Source organism: Vanessa atalanta, chromosome 13 (assembly GCF_905147765.1).
Source record: "Vanessa atalanta chromosome 13, ilVanAtal1.2, whole genome shotgun sequence".
Classification (NCBI taxonomy): domain Eukaryota; kingdom Metazoa; phylum Arthropoda; class Insecta; order Lepidoptera; family Nymphalidae; genus Vanessa; species Vanessa atalanta.
The window spans coordinates 2,329,263-2,351,047 of NC_061883.1; the positions used below are offsets into that span (position 1 = coordinate 2,329,263).

General features: G+C 31.3%; 2 protein-coding genes across 3 annotated transcripts; one reads left to right on the forward strand and one right to left on the reverse strand.

Annotated features, from left to right (window-relative positions):
• Positions 1–534: 534 nt before the first annotated feature.
• On the reverse strand, positions 535–6,519 carry LOC125068197. 2 transcript variants are annotated; one of them, XM_047677250.1, is made up of 7 exons: positions 6,233–6,519; positions 4,999–5,224; positions 4,612–4,863; positions 3,868–4,200; positions 3,184–3,312; positions 2,245–2,880; positions 535–2,067 (listed from the first exon to the last, which is right to left on the reverse strand). In XM_047677250.1, exons 1-6 carry the CDS (start codon positions 6,344–6,346, stop codon positions 2,282–2,284), a joined length of 1,653 nt encoding a protein of 550 aa, XP_047533206.1. In that variant the 5' UTR covers positions 6,347–6,519; the 3' UTR covers positions 535–2,067; positions 2,245–2,281. The 2 variants fall into 2 exon arrangements, with proteins under 2 accessions (XP_047533206.1, XP_047533205.1); XM_047677249.1 differs by having other exon boundaries at positions 535–2,880.
• A 1,239-nt stretch (positions 6,520–7,758) lies between these two features.
• On the forward strand, positions 7,759–20,610 carry LOC125068456 (serine protease persephone-like). Its single transcript, XM_047677576.1, has 10 exons — positions 7,759–8,149; positions 8,363–8,438; positions 12,887–13,050; positions 13,372–13,407; positions 14,018–14,109; positions 15,365–15,474; positions 17,060–17,203; positions 18,529–18,644; positions 19,090–19,247; positions 20,063–20,610. The coding sequence occupies exons 1-10, from the start codon at positions 8,086–8,088 to the stop codon at positions 20,234–20,236; spliced, it is 1,134 nt and encodes a 377-aa protein (XP_047533532.1). The 5' UTR covers positions 7,759–8,085; the 3' UTR covers positions 20,237–20,610.
• The last annotated feature ends 1,175 nt before the right edge of the window (positions 20,611–21,785 follow it).

Here is a 21,785-nt window from a genome sequence, read left to right on the forward strand (position 1 = left end):
TCAACAATAAATTCTTATAAAATTCATTCATCTTACCACAGTGATTAAGTCATCTAGTGGCTATATAGCCACTATATATTTCATTAATATTAATGAAATATTAGCGTAAGGTCCGATTCACACAGGAACGGCAGAGACCGGTAGCGACTGGCAGTGGTCGTCAGCGACGAGTAGGATACGAGGCAATAAAATCAGTACCGGGCTGTACCAGGCACGGGACGCGGGCGGTCGCGCGCCCTTTTTGAACTTCTCAAGCGATGTTGGTCTCTTTAATTGTGTAGATAAAGTTTAAAATGATTTCACACTGAAAATGCTCACGGCGCCCCTACTCTCCCAGTAGGACTTGAGCCTAATAGGTATAAAAATAAAATTCAAGGTAATTTCCATATAAAATTTCTATTGGCAGATATTATTGTAAGTATTTTTTTAATACGGTCGTGACCTCTGAATTAGTATGACTACGTCATAAGTTCTCATTCTTTCCATGTTGGTATTAAAATAAAATATATATATATATTCAATAAATAAAACATCAATTATTTAAGATTTTATTTACAAAAATACATCACAAAGTATATATTGAGCTTAAAAGTCCTGTATAATGATAGAACACGTTCACTCCAACAGTTTGGAATTGAGATCAACGACGAATATAGGTACTTAAGAAAGTTTCGGACATTAACTGTGGCCGCCTCATTTGGATACAGATGTATAAACGATCAATGTCACAGTAATCTAACTTTACTTGTGACAAAAATTTTTATTCATCCACGATATTTCTTAAGCATCTATCTTTAAATAACTTTTCATAATACAGAAAAGTTATTTCACTTTTGTAACCCTATCACAAATGGAGCAGCCGAAATCACCTTTATAAAAAATATTTTACATACATTCAAGAGTCCTATGGCACTAAATTATCGAATACACCAATTTAAAGCAAGGAAATTATTCTACACATAAAATATTCATTAAAATTCTTAATAATAACATTTAATAAAGACTATTTTTGAAGTATTATCAATGAAAGGAAAGCCATAGGTTTATCTTAATTTTTTAATGTCTTTGGACTGTATGCAAAAGCTATAAGCTATGGACTTGCATTTGGAAGATATATATGGTAGAAATAGTATGAAAATATGACAAAAGAGTGCCAAGATTTTGTTAACATTTTGTTCGAAATACTTACAATAAGACAACAGATAATATTAATATACTTTCATAATATAAGTAATACAAGTAGCGGGGTATATAAACCACACCACCCCTAATATATACATTTATTATAATATATTCACTCAAAGTACACATACTTATAAAAACAGGACAATATCTGCTCTTTAAATATCTTAGTTATAAAGATTAACAAAAATATTCCACGCTAATCATATGGATACCACTGAACATCTCTCAATAGAATCAACAGGGTTGCTATAAATTGTCTCAATCTGTATGCCCATATTAAAGAAAAAAAATTTCAGCACAACAATGACTAGACAAAATGCAACATCAGGTACAGAATAAAATATTATGTTATAATTATAGCAGTAGAAGTTAAAAGTAATTTTGTTTCATAAAACAAGTAAAAAAAAAGAGGTTTTATTAAACTGTGGGGTCTATTTTATATATCGGGAGGCGTGGCTTATAAATGTCTATATTAAATAACTGGGTAGACATAACAATTATATATAACCACAAAAATATTCTCGAATTACAACAATATTTATGTGATCGAGATAATTAAGCAGTCAGTGTAATTTGCTTACATAGAAAAATATTATAATCATACACAAAACATCTTACCATTACATTGAATATTTTTATATCAAATTATTACATATATCAATAAAAATAGACAACATTTTATCAATAATACCATGGAAACTAATAACTTGTGCTTTACCAAAACAAAACGGTTCTCACTTCTAAAATCACTTCTGCTTTATTTCAACAGTGTTACGTCCAAATCACATTTTGTAATTCACATTTATTCACAAACAACAGTTGTCTTCAACAATTAATTCCTCATATATATATATTATATAAATTTTATTTCCATAAGTTCCACTACAAAGAAATCTATATTAAATTAGAAGAAATGCTTTAAAATTATAGATCATCTCTCTGTTATATATTTCTTCTGAAATACTTGATATTATTTTTAGGAACAAACAATTATTATTTCTAAAAACTGATTAATTCACATTTATTAACAAAAGATTAATGCTATTATGACATTTATACCTTTTGATATAGCAAAGATATTTCCTTGTATGCTCAATTACAATAGTACCTTTTTCTCCATTAAATTCTTTTCACATCTGATTATAACATCCTCATTTCTTCCATTAAGCAACTCTTTAGCCCTTGTTAAGTCTTCCAGGAAGCAACGTCCTCTCTCTGTCCGCATTATCTGCTTCTTGGGTAGCAAATTCTTTGACAAGTATGCAATTAATTTTTGCCAGTCCTTGAGCAAAAAGAATGGTTTATCGTGTTTTGTTTCGTTCGGTACTCTGCCATTGGAGTGTTCAAAGAAGACATTGATGACTTTTAAGCAGCTTGATACTCTAGCACCTTTTAAGTGATGTAGAAGAATGAGGTCAACGTCCTTGTGTGCTATTATGGGTTTGTCATAAATGTTGTTGTATAGATTTGTGTTTTCCGCTGGACCTACTATGTACATTACATGAGTAGCTAGTTCAAGTGCTTCATCTGCCCATATAACTGGATCACTGTGAGATGTTTTGGAGATATCACCATCATACATCACATCGAAGCCATATTCCGACCGAAGGTAAGCAACAAATGAAGCTACACATTCAGCATGGAGACGGTTCGCTGGTGAATAGATTACCAGAACTTTCGGTGGAGGTGGAATTTCTGGAATGTGACCATTGAATTAAAATTAATAAGTCTAGTATTAGTGCATAAAATTCTCTTTCTAATAAATCCATAACCTGTTAAACACTTTACTATATTCTTATACACACTTTGCTATATTTTTATACACTTTAATATATTACCTTAACTTTAAGTACAGTCAGCACGAAAATGAAGAAAGTAATACCCTTTGTCATTGTTAGAATACAACCACACCCAATATAGTTTCAAATTTAAACTACATTAAAATACTTCAGCAATTAAAAGGTAGGTTTTATAGATTTAAAAACAATTGAAACTCACTCTCTCCATACTCCTTGCACCAATAGCGACGGATTACACGAAGAACAATATAGTAAGCAAACAGTGTTGCCACAACCAGAGCCGTGATGCTAGCAATACAGATGTTTAATTTCTGATGAACTTCACTACCTGAAAAATATAAAGTAATTCATTTCATCTTAATAAACAAATCAATTCATAGACTTCACTTCAAGATTATATAAATATTCTCAGATAGTTAAATAGCTAAATTATATATAATTCAGATATACTGGGGCAGTCTATGTTGTTGATATATTATATATGTTATATAATATCATAATTTAATTCCGTAAATATCATATCATTTTACCCGTGGCAGAAACATAGTAAATTTGCATAAGATTATTATTTACCCCTTTTTTATGACTTCCTTTTTAATTTAATATACATTTATTATGGCTAGTGGTTTATGCAACTATAATATTAACCATAGGAATTTTGCAAATAAAGTGTGTGATGCTGCAGCAGATTAAGATTGGCCAACTTTGGACCAAATACCCAAATATAGATTTCCAATATTATGCACACACTTCAGATACTTTAATCTTGTACATATAATTTTTATGTGAAGGACCAGAAGTATAATGTGCTGCAGTGCAAATTGATACTGTCCAACAACTGTGAACCATGTCTAGTTTTAAACAAAAAAATAAGACAACTCACTGATAATTATCCTTGGACTCTCTACAGACTGACATTTAATTTGGCCTCTTTTACATTTTTCATGTATCGGTGTAACAACAAAGAAATACGTTCCAGCGCTTATCAATAAACTGTAATCATATGTTACTTCTTGAGTGTTGTTTCTTAACTTGATTGTTGTACTTTTAACTGCTTCTTTGCACTTAGTTCCTTTATTACACTCTTTTATAACTTCAATTTGATATGCCGTTATCTTTAGCTGTGACGGAGGAGGCATTATATGTAACTTCATTGAAGTAGTTAGTATTTCTATGTAAACAAATGGCTTCCAATCTTTTTCGCTAATGGTTGGACCTATAAAAGAAGAAAAATACATATTTATCATTATTTTTTTCTTATATTATATTAATATATTTCCAAGCAATTTTACAACTTTAGCAGTTTTTAAACTATAGAAATAATATACTGATAAATCATGATTCATTTAAACACTGATGCTTAATATATGAAAGAAACATCTGGAACAAATATATGTATTAAATAAAAAGTTTTTGATTTATCCAGAGTAGGTAGTTTCCTGTTTTGTTGTGTCTGTCTTGTTACAGATTAAAGTATTTATAGACTAACCAATTAACATAATAAGGATAAATGCTTCTAAACTATAAATGCGACATAGAAGTTCTTTGTTTCTTTTAAGTCTAGATAGTTTATTCATTTTTTTTAAATATATATATTGTAACTATTTAGTTTGAACAATATACTCACTTAACATTTCCGCAGATGGTATGTTGAAATTGTACCGCCCTCTGTTTACTACTACATCATCAGTTGCCTCAAAATCGAGTATGTGACTTTGACCATTATAATCACTATCGGTAAGAGACCAGTAGCAGTCATAGTAGAGCATCGACTGTTCATTTATGGTGACATCGTTTGAAATGACAATATTCCTGCAGTGACTTTCTGCAGTTTTAGATTCATGATTTTTCATGAATTTTTGAAAACGGAATTTCATAGCTGGAATTAAAAAAAAACTATGCAACATTCTCAAATAATATAAGAATTATATATAATCAAAATGATAAAAGATTAATCATCTGATAAAAAACATAAAATAAATAGTTTACAATAAGTAATTAGAAAAACTCTTACTTTTCCATTTTATATTACTAAATGTTATATTAAGGACAGTATAATTGACAGAATAGTAAGTCCTGTTGTCTCGGTGAACCACGGGAAGAATGTAGGGCTTGAGGCTGACTCCACCAATATGGGAGTTGGAAGAAATGGGTCCAAAATTGTCAGTACAGTCTGAACTATTTGGTGGTATATATTCCACTTTACAAGTATTATCATCTGAATAATCTTCGCCCAATATCTAAAACAGATTATAATTAAATAGATTTCATAAAATTATAACATTTTAGCTTTAAGCCATATTTACTTAAACTGAATAATAATTCTTTCTCTATCAATAATTCTAAATCATGTTTTGATACAGTAAAAGTTTTAGTTTTACACAACTGTTATTGGTATGATCTACAGTACAGTACAGTAAAGTAAAGTAAAGTACAGTACAGTAAAGTAAAGTAAAGTAAAGTAAAGTAAAGTAAAGTATAGTACAGTACTGTACAGTGCAGTACAGTAAAGGTTGTACTGACAACCAACTAAAAAAAAAATGACATGTAATAGTTTACAGCTTTAGGAACTCACAGTACCTTCCCTTGCAGTCATTATTTTTTTTATTTAAACTTAATACAAGAAATTGTACACAACAAAAAACTTCATATAAAAAACGAATGCATAAAAAACTACATTAATTATTACTTGCATCTACTAATTCAGAAAACATTTCCATCATTATTTCCAACAATTTCATTATTTATTTATTAATATGTAAAACTAATACTGATTCTAGTAATTACTTAGTTTCTTTTCTTCAAACAAATTTCTTATGTGCATCATTTATAATGATACTCAATTAAATATAACAGTAACTAATAAATTTACAATATGTAAAAATATAGCAATGTATTGTAATGATAAAAATCATAATAATTTTTTTTTCTCTGGTAAGTAATGTATCATAAATTTCAGTAGATTATGTTTAATAATTTTCATTACAGAATAAATATACTTTTTTTTTTTTCTCGAAGGTCTACTACGTATTACATTTGTACGTTTTTATAATAATGAATAATGGCGACATAGATGATCATATCTTCTTTGATATCTAAAAGTAACATTAACAATATCAATAACATATACCTGCGTATTATATCATACTTACAACTATTTCAAGGTTACAACGTTCGATAAATCAATACTGTATATCAAAATATTCTTTTCAATTCTCTACAATTTACTTAATTATATAATCACGTACCTGTGTTGTACAACTACGGGTTATCTTCGTATTATTCTCGCAAAGCTGATAATGCTGGCCAGAAACATATTGAAACAGAAACAATAAAATAAATGAAATCACTTGTCCCCCCATATTGAACCCGCAAATAATTTAGGGACGAAATTTATAAAAATAAAACACATCCATAGTAATGAGGATTAACGCATAATAATATTAAATAGAGTAATGTTGGCTTCGAGGCAAATAATAAAGTACAACGTAATAAAATTGTTTAATAAACGACGACCATTCCACTACAAAAACAATATGGCAGGATAAACGCACAGATAAATAATTGAAACTAGAGAGTCAGGAGAATGTCAGAGATCAAGATTAATAAATTATACCTAACATAATGATAAATAATACAGAATTTATTTATTTATTATTATTTCACATATTTATGTGTAGATAATTTAAATTATTTTTACACATTATTTTTTTAGACAAATTAAAACTTGTGTAAAAACAAAACGCACTCTACTATAATTATGAATGAACTTTATTACCTACCTACGTTACATTCCTGTACTTAATAATATGTACCTTGCACAAAACAAAAACGTTTTTTTTTATACTCATGTAGATTCGATTATATTATATACTAGCTGAACCTGCGGCTTTACCCGTGCGAAAATTATAAAACTTTTCCTAGAGCGCCCAAACCGTCATTCAATATTTACATCCTCGAGGGGTGAATTAAAAAAGTCTATAAAATTAAAAAGTAAGTAAGTAGTAGTAAATACTACAATTATCTCCATACCAAATTTCTAAATCAGTTCAGAACTTTAAGCGTGAAGAGGTAACAAACGCCTTACGTTAGCGTCACGACTCATTTTCGCATTTATAATATTAGTAAAGATTAAGAATTATTTTCTGTTAAGTAACATAAATAATTGTACGTAATATTTTGTTTTATGCGACGTACATAATAAATATTATTTAATAAAAATTAATAAAGCAAATATTTGAAGCTTCTTAAATAAGTCTCATAAGTAAGTTTAACATTGTTTGTTTTCCGATAAAAAATGTGTATCGCTGACTTTACATGATTAACATAATTATAAGTCATTACAGATTTACAGCTGACCGAGACCGAAGCAACGAGAGTCGACTTCGGATGATGCCTGTCACAAAGCTCACAAAACACTGTCAGAGTTAAAAAAAGGGCCGAAGCTAATGGTTAAACCGAAAAATAAAAAAACTTTGTATGCCATAAATAGATTTTAGCGGTAGATTTTAAAGAATTAATGAATATATTTTGTTTTAAAAAAATATAATATAGTGTAGCAAACATTTTTTAGTACCGACACAATGTAAAACTTATATTAAAGGTTAAAACGGTTCGCTGGTGAAAAATAAATGTTTATAAAATATAATTTCATAGCATTTTCATCAAATCTTTTATAAAATTAAAACACTACTAATTGTTTCAATGAATTACGCTTCCGATCAAATTAATTCCTTATCGCATTTGCATTCGCGTTTACATTTGCTCATTTGTAAGCAAACTTGTCAGCTTGTTCTACAATAAATTGGTCATAACCCGTTACGTGAAGCCGGCGAACTGCTGTCACATTGATATTATTATTATTTTTTTTATTTAAATATTGTAAATAAAGTTTTTAAAAAAAGTACTTTTATAATATAACTTAAAAAAATGTGTATTGATAGTGATTTTAGTGTTCTATATTTATTTTTTGTTATTTAAATATTTAAAATCAACCGTTTCATTAAAATTTACTTTAAATTAAATGTCGTGGATAATTTTAATTAAAAATATTCAATGAAACTGATATATGCGGACTAAAAACTGAAGAACGAAATCGAAAATGGTGTTGAAAGTGACGTTTTTTTTATTCTTAATACACCAAGCTGCTACAGCCAGATCAATAGGTAACACTTTGAAATAAAAAAAAAAAAATTAGTCAATTTGTAAGAATAATACGTACAAAATATAACTAATAATATTGTAATACGAATAAAGATCTATTGTATTGAATCTTAGCGTACAATTATAAAACTCATGAAAACCGGTTTGATGGTCTTTGTTTATCGTTCTTGGTTTGTTTATATTTAAAACATTTCGTATAAGTGAAATCGTTCTAGGTGAAGACTGTGAACCGAGTGAAGATATATTAGATGGAACTTGCAAATTAGTGACCGATTGTGAAGACGCTTTAAGGTAATTTATTTACATATAGCACGTTACTAATACCATAATTGTCTCTTTATACAGACAGAATTCAGTATAATAAGCGGAATTTAAAATAGAGAATTGTTTATTAATAGATATTGTTTTATTGCATAATTCAATTAAATTGCATCATATAATTTAAATACATTGTGAGCTCATCTGTCTACACGTATGGTGTAATTAAAAAAAATCATTACATCTAAAAAAATACCCACCTTGATATATTTCTGTGATTCAATCTATCTGAGCGATGAAGACTTGCCCATGGGCGTATCTAGTAGTATAGTATGTACAATCAGGGATGGGTTACGCCCTCCCGTCGATTAAATCCAAGGATCTTTAAATAAATCTATTAAGTCTATGTCTATATATAGATATGTATTATAATTTCACCATAAACGTGATGTCCTTCTTATTATCTATAATTTTTTATATTCAATTGTGTGATTTTAACGTGCCCGATTTTGTTTTTTCGATTGGAAAATGAATGTCGAAAAGTTTTCATTGAACTCTATGACGATGATATCTTCATCGACTCGGAGTTTGTTTTTGTTTATTATTGTGTATTACTATTAATAGGATTTTGGATTAATCAGCTGGTCTACATGTTTTTTTTTATGGCATTTATTGGCGGACGAGCATATGGGCCACCTGATGGTAAGTGGTCACCGCCGCCCATAGACAAAGGCGCTGTAAGAAATATTAACCCTTCCTAACATCACCTATGCGCCACCAACCTCGGAAACTAAGATGTTATGTCCCTTGTGCCTGTGATTACACTGGCTCAGTCACCCTTCTAGCCGAAACACAACAATACAGAGTACTGTTATTTGGCGGTAGAATATCTGATGAGTGGGTGGTACTTATCCAGACGGGCTTGCACAAAGCCCTACCACCAAGTAAAATGCTAGTTTTGCTAGTTTGTATATAATCTGGCCATATCTATTATGGGTCGATTTAAATATTGTAATCATGAATTTCTTCAGTGCTTGCCATCTGTGCCCTCTTAAATTATATTTATATTTCATCTGAGTAGTCAAAACAATACCAGTACTTACGTGGATATTACGCGGATCTTAATGAATGATTACGTGATGAATCCTGGGCAAACACCGCTGCAATAAAGTTATTATCAATTTGCCTTTATAATTTTGCTTATTCTGTGCGGTGAAGGAAAAATAACGTTGAATACGCGTGTCATGTAAAATTTTGCCTCAACCACCAAGCTACAGTGAAGTAGTTCGGATAACAAATACAAAAATTACAAATTAATTGATGTAAGGAAAAGTTTTAGGTATGCCGTGAAGTGAAGAAAGGTTAAGTTACACATGGAACTAAATGGACAATATAAATCGATAATTCTCTCAAAAGTACCGAAGTCTCGAAGAACCTTTGCACAGTAGTAATTTTTAAAACTATCAACTCTAGTCTCGAAAATTATACTTGAAATATGTTTTTAAATTTTTCGAATATCACAAACGCGTTCATTTCTTCATTCGTTTAGAGTTTACACGTGGTTAACTAAACTGTTTTTTTTATTTTTTATTTAATCGTTAACAAGGTATATCTTCAACAAAGTATGCGCCTGCATGAAGTTATAATAGACATGATTTCTGCTTGGAATAAAGTGTCAATGTAATAAATATGTAATCGGCGACCTAATTTCAATTTGACATTGATTATTATGAATCATACATATCGAATATACAAATCAATTAAAAATTACCCTGTATTGTATTTATTCGTACGCCTGGGAAAAACTATAATGACTCAGAATTATGTTATTTAATCTGAGACCTGAGTCAATTGCGGATTGGGTTGTAATAATTTATAAGCGTGTATGTAATATACAAGAATATGAAATTATCTTGGTTTTTCAGTGACACATTTATGATTACTCAGCTTATTGTCTATGAACCAACGTAACTAAGTAAGGAATATAATTTATTTTAATATATAATCAATAAAATATTTGTTTAATGCATCAATTACAATAAATGTCTTGTTAGGTTTAAAAACAGATGGGAACGTGAAAAGTAAAATCTTGTCTATGAAAAATAGTTGAATTAACCAATATAGACCTAGAAGGTATCTAGAATAGATTAATTTTGTACATTTTTTTAAATTAATATTACAAAACATAACTTGAACAAAATATGTTTTGTTATTTACAAATGAAAATTTAACTAATACCTATAACCTATTCCTATGAAAGTAGGAATAAAGATAAACAAACTTGAGATTTACATAGTTCATGCGATTTGCTAATAACACAGCGATATTGTGCACTACTAAGAGTTTATGATTAATATATCATTATTTATAATAAAACACTATGCATTTAACTACTTATTTCTACTTTAATTTTATTTCCAAAATTCCGATAACAGTTTCGTCGGCGTTCAAAATACAATTTTTTCGTAAATCCATAGTGAATATCATAGAATAATCAAGCTCTCGTCGAATGATATCGCGTCGATTTGCTATCAAATGTTGTTTATTTGGCCTTTTTCTATTATGGTTGAAATAGAGTTTACATATACGAGAACAACAGTAGTCGAATTTCAGTATGTAGGTCTACGTAATATGAGTCACATCCTGGATGTGGCAGCCATCGTCGTTACCGTTAATGTTATAAATGTCTTTATTATACCTACATAAATTATCAGACAAGCATCAAAAACAACGTACAAAGAAAGACATATACCAAAAAGTACTGCTAGCCAGCCTTTGATATACTTACGACGAAAAATAATCAAGAAGTACCCACTTTTAAAAAAGACATGTGTAATCCTAGTCTTACCTAATCCTAATATTACTAGATAAATAAATAACTAAGAAATATATTCTACCGCCAAATAACAGTACTCTGTATTGTTGTGTTTCGGCTAAAAGGGTGAGTGAGCCAGTGTAATCACAGATTTTTATTTATTTATTTAAGAATTTGTATGTGTACCGTGAACTTAAGATTACTGCCCGACCTCAATTCTTAATCGATCACGTGATGGATCACCACTGACCTCAAATAAGTTAGAGAAATGTATATTATAAAGCATATTGACGTATTAGCAGAAAACTACATTTTTTAATTATTGAAAAAATATTTTATTAATTTTTTTAGAATTGGAATCAACTGAGTTGAATAACGAAGCCAAAACATGCGAACTTAAAATAATTATTATACATGGCTTTTTTTTTTATTTAGATGCAAAATTAAGTTATATTTGTCGCAAATAAAATAGGAAGTTTTATTTCTATTATGTAGTATATTTTGCAATCATATAATTTAGAAATATTTTTGTTTGAACACACACACTTGTTTCAGATATCTTACATGACATCTGAAACAATCAAAAACAAATAAGTGTTTGAAAAAATTCAAATTGTGGTCGAATATGGTTTAAAAATCGTCAGCATTTCGTTTCAAATCTCAATTGATATTCTATGTTAATTTTAGGATGTTACCTAGAAAAAGATATCATAATTTCTTATTTTAATGTTAAAGCGTATAAGGAAAACAATAATAATTATTATAAATAGAGGTACTTATATATAATAAAATGTATATACAGGAAAATATCTTAATTAGGTATATATTTCAATAAACAAGATATTATTCTTTATGTTCTCTATTTATAGATTTGATAATTTTAATAATATGTAAGATCTACCATCTTAAATATTATTAAAATGAACCCACTCAAATAAACACAATAGATTTCACAGAAATCAATCCAACCGTTTAAAACTAAAGTTATATAAATATACACGCACAGAAGATTTATATATATATATATATTACGGGTTGCTTATTGCTTAGGCATAAATAGATAGCCTCTCTTAGAGTTTAACTTTGTTTCATACCAAATTTCATCAAATTGGGTTCAGATTAGCCGTAAAAGAGCAGATCCACAGACAGACAGAGTTACTTTCGCATTTATTATATAAGTACATAGATTATACTATCGTGTAATCTATCCTTGACAGAAGGGCATTTTGAGATGTTTTTCGATCGATTCGATGTCGATGTCCCAATAAAGGTCGATGGTGGGAAAGCCTTCTGAGAGTTAGCGGTGATATGAAATAAAATTATATTGAATTAACAGTAATCTATTTATAAGACTGGGTTTGCATTGGGCAAAGACTTGACCGAAAAGGTCAAGAGACGCGTGAAGGTTTTATACAATGTCGTCTTATTTTTAAGGACGTTTTATCCCTCACATGGCAGACAAAATATATCCGATATGGGATCTGTAATCAAGCTCTTGTGTTTATAAGCTAGCCTTTAGACTAACATCGCAGTTAAACTATGTATATAAATAGTAAACAGGGTGAAATAAGCTTCCAATTTTCACTTAAACAGGAGGGAAAGTCATCAGACATAAGTCAATGTTACACTATTAAAACCATATTTATATTTGTCCTTTTTTTTACAGATTTATTAAAAAAACGCGTCAACATCCCTTTAAAAGATGTGGATTCAGCGAGGACCTAGAAATCGTGTGTTGTCCAAAAACGATAATCGAAGTTTTTAACTCAGGCCAAGATAATTTCTCTTCAAGAGGTTTTAATTCTAGTGTGACAAAAGACCCATTTTATGGTGAGTATTTTGGAGAAAAAATAATGAAAAGTAAACAAAAAGTCTTGAAACTTGATTTTTTTTTTTTCAATTACACACAAGGACGGGAGGTCCGTCCTTTTAAGCTAAGGAGATCCGGGCCTATGGCAGACAACCAACTCAAAACTAGGTACAATACAACTCTAAAAAAATTACGTTGTTGAAATTTTTATAAATCAATAAATATTTCACGAAAATGGGGATGGCAATATTACATAGGCCTAAACGAAATTCAGTGTCTCTTAAAATTTTTAAAGAAGAAATACGTTCCCATTACAAATATACGTGTTTTATTTATTACAGGAGAAACAAAACCACCACGGAGAATTGCTGATAAAGGTTAGTTGACACATTAACTTTAAACACATTTGTGTCTTTAACGATATTTTACAGTTGTCAACACAAAACAGTCGACTTGAAAAGGTTAAGCTAGGCACTCACTTAGACCTTATATATTATACGGTCCTACATAAACATCTTATTTTTTGTGACATATTATAAGATCAATGAATAAATCTCTAATAAACCTATTTTTAACATCATAAGACATTTATTTACATAAGAATAAATAGCATTAACGCCTTCACAATATAAAAATAGTTACTGAACAAATCATGATATATTAAGTAAGAATTCATTTTTGAACCGATTTGGTCCAATATTAAAGAACGCGTGCATGATTCCGGGTTCCCCAAACGAGCACCACTGAATTGGTATTGGTTTAATATGTGTTTATAATTCATCTCGTGCTCGGAGGTGAGGTTAAACATCCTGAGGTAACTTGCATGTGTCTAACTTCAGTGAAATTCTGCCATATATGGACCTATATAACCGTTTTGAAGCAACTTGGTCGAATTACCCCCTAACCTTCTTCACAAAGGGAGAGGAACCTCAGTCCAGCGGTGGACGTTTACAGGCTTTTAATAAACTATTTATTCATTAATTTCAGAATGTGAAAAAATAATTGAATCGAGTATACCGCCCGTCGGATTATACATAATAGGAGGAGAGTTGGCGAATTTAGGGGAATTCCCGCACATGGTAAATACTTATTATCAATAGCCTTCTTGTGTACTGTCAAAGATTATATATAATCACAGACAATGATTTAGACATGGATAATTTTCCACTATTTTTTTTAATGGAATAAGGAGGCAAACTTGTCACTTGCCCTCCAGAGTGGTCATCTCAACCCATAGACATTGGCGCCATAAGAAATGTTAATTATTCCTTGATCATAAACCTTTTGAGTATAGTGTAGTTACACTGGCTCACTTAACCTTCACACCGGAACACAACAATACACAGTATTGCTGTTTGGCGGTAGAATATATGATGAGTGGGTTGTACCCACCCAGACATCCTTGCACAAAGCCCTACCACCAAGTAAAGAAGGCAGTTAGAGACATATTTATAACTGACTTTAATGTACCTACTTACAAGAATAAAGAACTTATTTTTAAAGACCTCAAATAAAACTACTAGATAGTTGCTGCCCGCCGCTACGTTTCGTTTCGCTTGTTTTAGGGGTCAGTCGTCAGGTCTAGGAATAAAAAAGTAGCCCACTTCTTTGGAGTTTAGGCTTGGTTCATACAAAATTTAATCAAATTCGGCTCCTTGGTTTGGCGGTGAAAGAGCAACAGACAGACAGGGTTACTTTCGCATTTATGATAGGTATTAGTATAGATTGTTATTAATTGCTGTTGTTGTCTGTCTGCAATATAATCAGCATCTGTCTAAATCATCTTTCAAACCGTAGCACCAATACTAAGTAGTCTGTTTGGTGGTAGAATATCTGATGATTGGGTGGTATACAGACGAGCCCGTACGAAGCTCTACCACAAAACAAAAGTATACTAGTAGTCTTACCCTACACTTTAGAGTTACGAGGCTCCTTTAATCGAGAGGCCATAGACGGGGCGCCACGCACTGACATATTATACTTACAATCATATTATCAATTATTATTATATTCATTATCAAATAATAATATTAATGATAATAGCAATTCCTAAACAAAAACAGATTTTATTCTGAAAGCTTGCAATTAACATTAGAAAAAATATATATATTAATTTTTGTATCGGTTATGTGTATATAATAAGGTCGCCGGCGTCAAAAGTTCAGCGCTGCAGCGATATTGACCCACAATATATACTCACATAGGTATGACCATACCGTACAGGGCACGTTAAATTAAATCTTATAAACTATAATCTAACGTACATAGAAAATATATTAAACAACCAATTTCGAGTAAAGTTAAAGGTTTACTAAACAATTTATGTGATTTCAGGTGGCACTTGGATATAAAATGACCGATGAATACAAATTTCTATGTGGAGGTACATTAGTGTCGAAGACTTTCGTCATCACGGCTGCTCATTGTATTGATAATCTCGAGAGGTAAAGTTTTTTAAATTAATTTATATGCATATATAAAAAAAAACGTAATTCAATCCTTTTTGCAAGATTCTTTTCAATCGAGGGCGATAATTTCAAGTTAAGCTATTCTAAGCCCCTCCAACAAAATATCCAAAAATCAGCCTTCTCGTTCCTTCAGGTTCCTTTGCATCTCTCGGCCCCATTGTTGTCAACATTCACGAGTGCGATATAAAGTGATTTTTTACAGAATCGCACTACAGAAGTGAAAATTTAATAAACTTTTTTTATAAGGAACAATCTAGTAACTGTCTGACTTTATAACAACAAACAAGAGCCAACGATAACATTAATTCCTTTTGTATTAACGACACTTTTGCTATGACTGAGAAATAATATGTCCGAGGCAGCCAAACTTCGCGCCCAAAAAGTAAACTCAAATCTCTGTCAGGCGTTCGCACGCTCTTTTTTTTTTAATGTACAATATAATGTATTGATGCATTAGGCGGTAAAAGTCTATTATTTTTAAATATAGTGTGGTATTATTTGCACTATGCCCTCTCAACAACCTGTTTGCTAGAGCAACCTATGAACAAAAGGTGAAAAAACTCAAAGGGAATTGGCATCTGTCAGGCGACTGTCATGCTGTAAAAATCTATCATAGCCTCAGGGTTGGACCGTTAAAAGGGCCCTGGCCTAACACTACATAGGGGAGCACCTAAGACATATCTAAACATAGACTTGAAACCATACGACCTGTATAATTTGATGCAGATATAGATTCTTTCGCATTATCGTCTATTTTTGACTTTGACTTGACTTAGTTGGGTCCCCCTTCAATCCACGGGTTCCTGGGCTGAAGCCCAAAAAGCCATATGGTAGATCCGGCCCTGCATAGCCTTGCATTATACAGGGTTAAGCTTGTGCCAAACCAATATACATGAAATTATAATAAAGATTATCTTATAGAGCAGTCGTAACTTTAACCTGTTTAAGTGCGGTAATGTGACCTCCCGCTTGTGTTTTTGTTTCGTGGCGCTCATTTCCGGAACCCCACACACGGTTTCAAGGTTATTACACCGTTAAACACAATAAAATTACCATATTTTTATTTAAAAAAATGCTTTTACGAAAACGTTTGAATTAGATTTAACACCGGCAATGTGGATTCTACCGAGAATCGGCAAGAAACTCAGTTACTTACTCTTTTTATCTGTGAGCATTAAGGAATATTTTATTACAATTAATTATTTAAGAAACGGTTATTGATATAAATATAAAATTCATTTTAATTCATCAAAGTTACCATTGAGCCGAGATAGCCCAGTGGTTAGAACGCGTGCATCTTAACCGATGATTTCGGGTTCAAACCAGGCAGGCACCACTGAATTTTCATGTGCTTAATTTTTTTTTATAATTCATCTCGTGCTCGGCGGTGGAAGAAAACATTGTGAGGAAACCTGCATGTGTCTAATTTCAACGAAATTATGCCACATGTGTATATGTTCCAAATCTTCTCCCCCTCAAAGGGAGAGGAGGCCTTAGCCCAGCAGTGGGAAATTCACGGGCTGTTAATGTATGTAATGTAAAGTTATAATTATTATTGCAGAATCAAACCGAGCATAGTTCGTATGGGAGTCATAGAAATTGGCGGTAATGAATTTAACAAAGAAACGGATATACGGATAGAAGAGATTATCAAGCATCCGGCATACGTGAGGAGCGCCAAGTATCATGACTTGGCTCTGTTAAGGTAAGCTTTAGTGCACATATTTATACATTGTTTTACTAATATTGTAAATGCGAAAGTAACTCTAAAATAACTGAACATCATTTTATGAAACTTGTTATGAGGCAAGCTTGAACTCCAAGGGTTTTATGAATAATACTTTACTACCAACTCCCTAAAAGGGCGAAGGGCATGAAGCCGCACGTGATCACAAGTTATCTATATTTTGATAAGATACATTACTCGCGCTGCAATTTAAGTAAATAAAAAAATCACAAATAACGCGAAGCATAAATCTCCGTAATAAAATTGCTAATATTTTATGAATAGACATCCGAATAAGAAGTGAGTTATTTCATCTTGAATTTTATTTTGGATTACGTGCATTTAATAATAAACTAAATTATTTCTGAAATTATAATTATTAGGTATATAAATATTTTATATTAAAAACTATATAAAGTTATTTACGTTTATATTACGTTATTTATACACGTTGCAGTTAAGGTAAAACGACTTTCTCTTTTGTCAAGGAAATATACTAGAATTTCGAATTAGTAGTTAAGGCGGTTATCGCAGTCTTCCTATCGCATATATATTTTGTTATCTTATATAATACAAATAATATATGTGTATACAACACGAAATAAGATAGTATTTATAAGACCCATATAAGCTAATGAACACTGAGAAATAGTTTAGTACATAAAAATAATGTATTTTATGTAAATATGGCATTTAGCATATAAAGCACTTTGTCCTGATTATTTAACTCTTGCGTCAGATTGTCCTGTCATAGGGAGTGAGCGAAAAAGAGAGCGCAATTGTGTTCTTCATACTTACGTTATTCTTTAGCAAATAAAACTTTACAACAGATGATACACACACACACACACACACACACACACACACACATCAGCCCGCATTCGTTCACTGCTGGATATAGGCCTCTCCAAATGCACGCTACTGTGGTCTTTCTTCGGCAACTCGAAACGTGGACACTGGTCCACCGGGTTAAAGTCGCTCAGCGTGCTATGGAAAGGGCTATGCTCGGAGTATCTCTGAGGGATCGCATCAGAAATGAGGTGATCCGTCAGAGAAACAAGGTCATCGACATAGCCCACCGGATTAGTAAGCTGAAGTGGCAGTGGGCTGGCCATATTTGTCGTAGAACCGATAACCGTTGGGGAAAACGTGTTCTAGAGTGGAGACTGCGTCTCGGCAAACGTAGTGTAGGACGTCCTCAGGCAGGGTGGAGTGACGATTTACGCAAGACGGCTGGCAGGAGCTGGATGGGAGTTGCCGAAGAAAGACCACAGATGATAATAATAATATTAATTTCATTACAGATTAGAAAGACCAATTGAGGTGTCGGCTACTTTGAATGCCATTTGTTTGTACACCAACGAGAAAGATCCAACTATTCCATTGACTTTAACTGGTTGGGGCACAACCAGTGCTACTAGTAAGTATCTCTTGAGCGATAGATACATAGAGATGTACATAACATTGACCTCGTAAATAACGTATAATGCGTTGAATTTAAAACTGTAATAATCGAAATTCCAACACCGTTTTTATTGACTTTTTTCTTTAGACAATACAAGCTAATATGAATGATACGAATGAGTAGGATATTCGATCGGTACGATCTTACACTGTCGATCTAATTTATTTATTTATTTATTTATTTTCGGGAAACATACTGTATAATACAAAAACATTTGATACCAAAATAAGTCTCACATAAGTCAACAAAGATTCCATAGTACATTAAAACAGAGGGAACCTAATAAGAACAAGTAATTAACAGCTTTTTTTTATTAAATATACAGTCAGTATAAGACAGTCATTATAAGTGTTCATATAAATTATTCTTCTCGTGAAAAATAATGTTTTGAAAAATATAGGAGACTTGAAAAGTTCCAAATTGTTGAAGGCTGACGTATTTGTCGTACCGACGAATATATGCAAGAGATCATACCAAAACTGGCTCAAGCTGCCCCGGGAAATCACCGACGAACAGATCTGCGCTGGCGACCCAAATGGGTTGCAGGATGCTTGTCAGGTGAGAGCAACTTAAATTCTCGTATCCTTAATGCTTAACTCCTGAAGCTAAATAATAATGCATAAACTGTCTTTCCCTTCTCAATCATTAGTTGTTTTAAGATATTATTATCTAAAAAAAAATATACGAAGATATTATATATGATATTTCAATGAGAAATCGTTTTCTATTATAGTAAAAAATACATCACTTATTTATATGATTATAATATATTGGACAAGATCGATACCGAACGTCCATATTGTTGCAATATGGATAAATAATCTCATCTAGTCTCATTTTAATTTTATTATCAACAGCGATGAGCTTATTAGTTCACGTATGTTCAGCATAAGTATTTATAGCTTTATTACTTAAAAATACTACCGATATGGTCCAATGGTTAGAACACGTGCATCTTAACCGATGATTTCGGGTTCAAACCAAGGCTAGCACCACTGAAATTTCATGTTAAGCACATGAATTTGTGTTTAAAATTCATCTCATGCTCGGCGGTGAACGAAAACATCGTGAGGAAACCTGTATGTCTAATTTCAACGAAATTTTGGAGAGAGGAGGTCTTAGCCCAGCAGAGGCTGCTAATGTATGTATGATGAGTTTATTAGTTCACGTATATTCAGTACAAGTATTTATTGCTTTATTACTTAACAATGAAGAAAATTTTCACAAGAAAATCAAGTAACTTTTAAAATTATTCCAAAATATCAACAATTTAAAATATTTAACACGAATTTAAACGTTTTTGACGTAAACATGTTTCACTGTCATTGTTACAGTCAACTGTTAAATTGAAACACGCCTAATTTTTATTATAGGGAGATTCCGGCGGTCCTCTGCAGGGTCTGACAGACAGCGACGGCTATTACCGGTTGGTGGGCGTAATTTCGTTTGGTCGCGGCTGCGGCTCGACCGAGCCGGGCGTGTACACGCGCATCGTAAAATACCTCGATTGGATCGAGAGTGTGGTGTGGCCACGTTCGAATAATTAGTATACAAATATAATGTGCAATAGTTGAGACATTATTTAAAATATCGAACATTTTTAAATGTTTTTCCTATTAATTTATTTCTTTGTCTACGATAACGTAATGTAGTAGGTTTTAGGTATAGTAATTAATTTAGTCATTTTATTGTTTAGAACTTACAAAAGACTAAACTAATTTTTAACTAAACAAATAATAGATATTTTTATGTGTATATACAATACGCAATCATGTACATTAATGTAATTATAATTTGATGTATATACCACATTACCACATACCACATTGGACAACATCACATACATTACTCTGATCCCAATGTAAGTAGCTAAAGCACTTGTGTTATGGAAATCAGAAGTAACGACGGTACCACAAACACCCAGACTCAAGACAACGTAGAAAACTAATGAATTTTTTCTACATCGGCTCGGCCGGGAATCGAACCCGGGACCTCGGAGTGGCGTACCCATGAAAACCGGTGTACACACTACTCGACCACGGAGGTCGTCATATATTACATTATTATGTATACAATAATCAAATCCAGACTTATGTCAATAACATATTCTGACCTTTGTCTGATAAGAAAGTAAGTTTTAATTAGTCCGTTTATCGGTTATAATTTCGTCATAAAATATGATTTTCAAGACAAACAATATATTACTTGAATATGTTAGTAACTTAATTTGTCTCCATTAAGTGTACAATAGAACAGTATATAAGTATACATCATTGAATTTTATTTGTTAAATCTTATTAAATATAATAAAATATAAGTGTACATTAAGCCTAGTCTATAAAAAAAAGAACAAAAAGTATTGCATTTTGCTGTTAAGAATTTAGTAAATAAATAGTTAAATAACTTTATATATTTTGTTTTATTTTTGGTATTTATTACAATTAATTTGTATAAAAAATATAATTTTAGGGGACGGTGCCTCATCCACATCCCTCATTAAGTAATGCGATAATGGAAGCAATTTTATTGATTTTAATAGGTATTGCTGATTAAAATAGTTATCTACACGCGCAGTGTATACATTTGAGTTATAAGTTTGTATTATTTTAAATAAGTATTTAAACAAAAATATAACACTTACATAATATATCACTATGGCATTTTAAACTTTAAAATTAGTAGCTAATTATATATACTTTGAAATACTTGTCGCTATAATTATAACTACTTAATAGATTAGTACAACAAAACAACCTAAATACCTTCTTTTTATGCATTAATTGCATATCTTTCCAATACTTTTTCTAAACAAATGCGACCGATATTCGAATAATGTTAAATGCGGAACAACTTTTTTTATGACAACTATGAGTAAGATCTGGTATAGTCCGTTGACAGTTATCTCTGGTTACCTCTGGCTTTTAAGTTGGCTAACTTGTGCAATATGTTGCTAGTTTCTAAATTTCCTTCGTATAAAATTAGGAAATCGTGATAGATGAGGGAATATTTGATCGTAGTGGCAGAATGATATGAAGCTATCCTTGATGTTATAAAATAGTATACCTTGTAGTCATAAACATATTATTTTACGTTTTT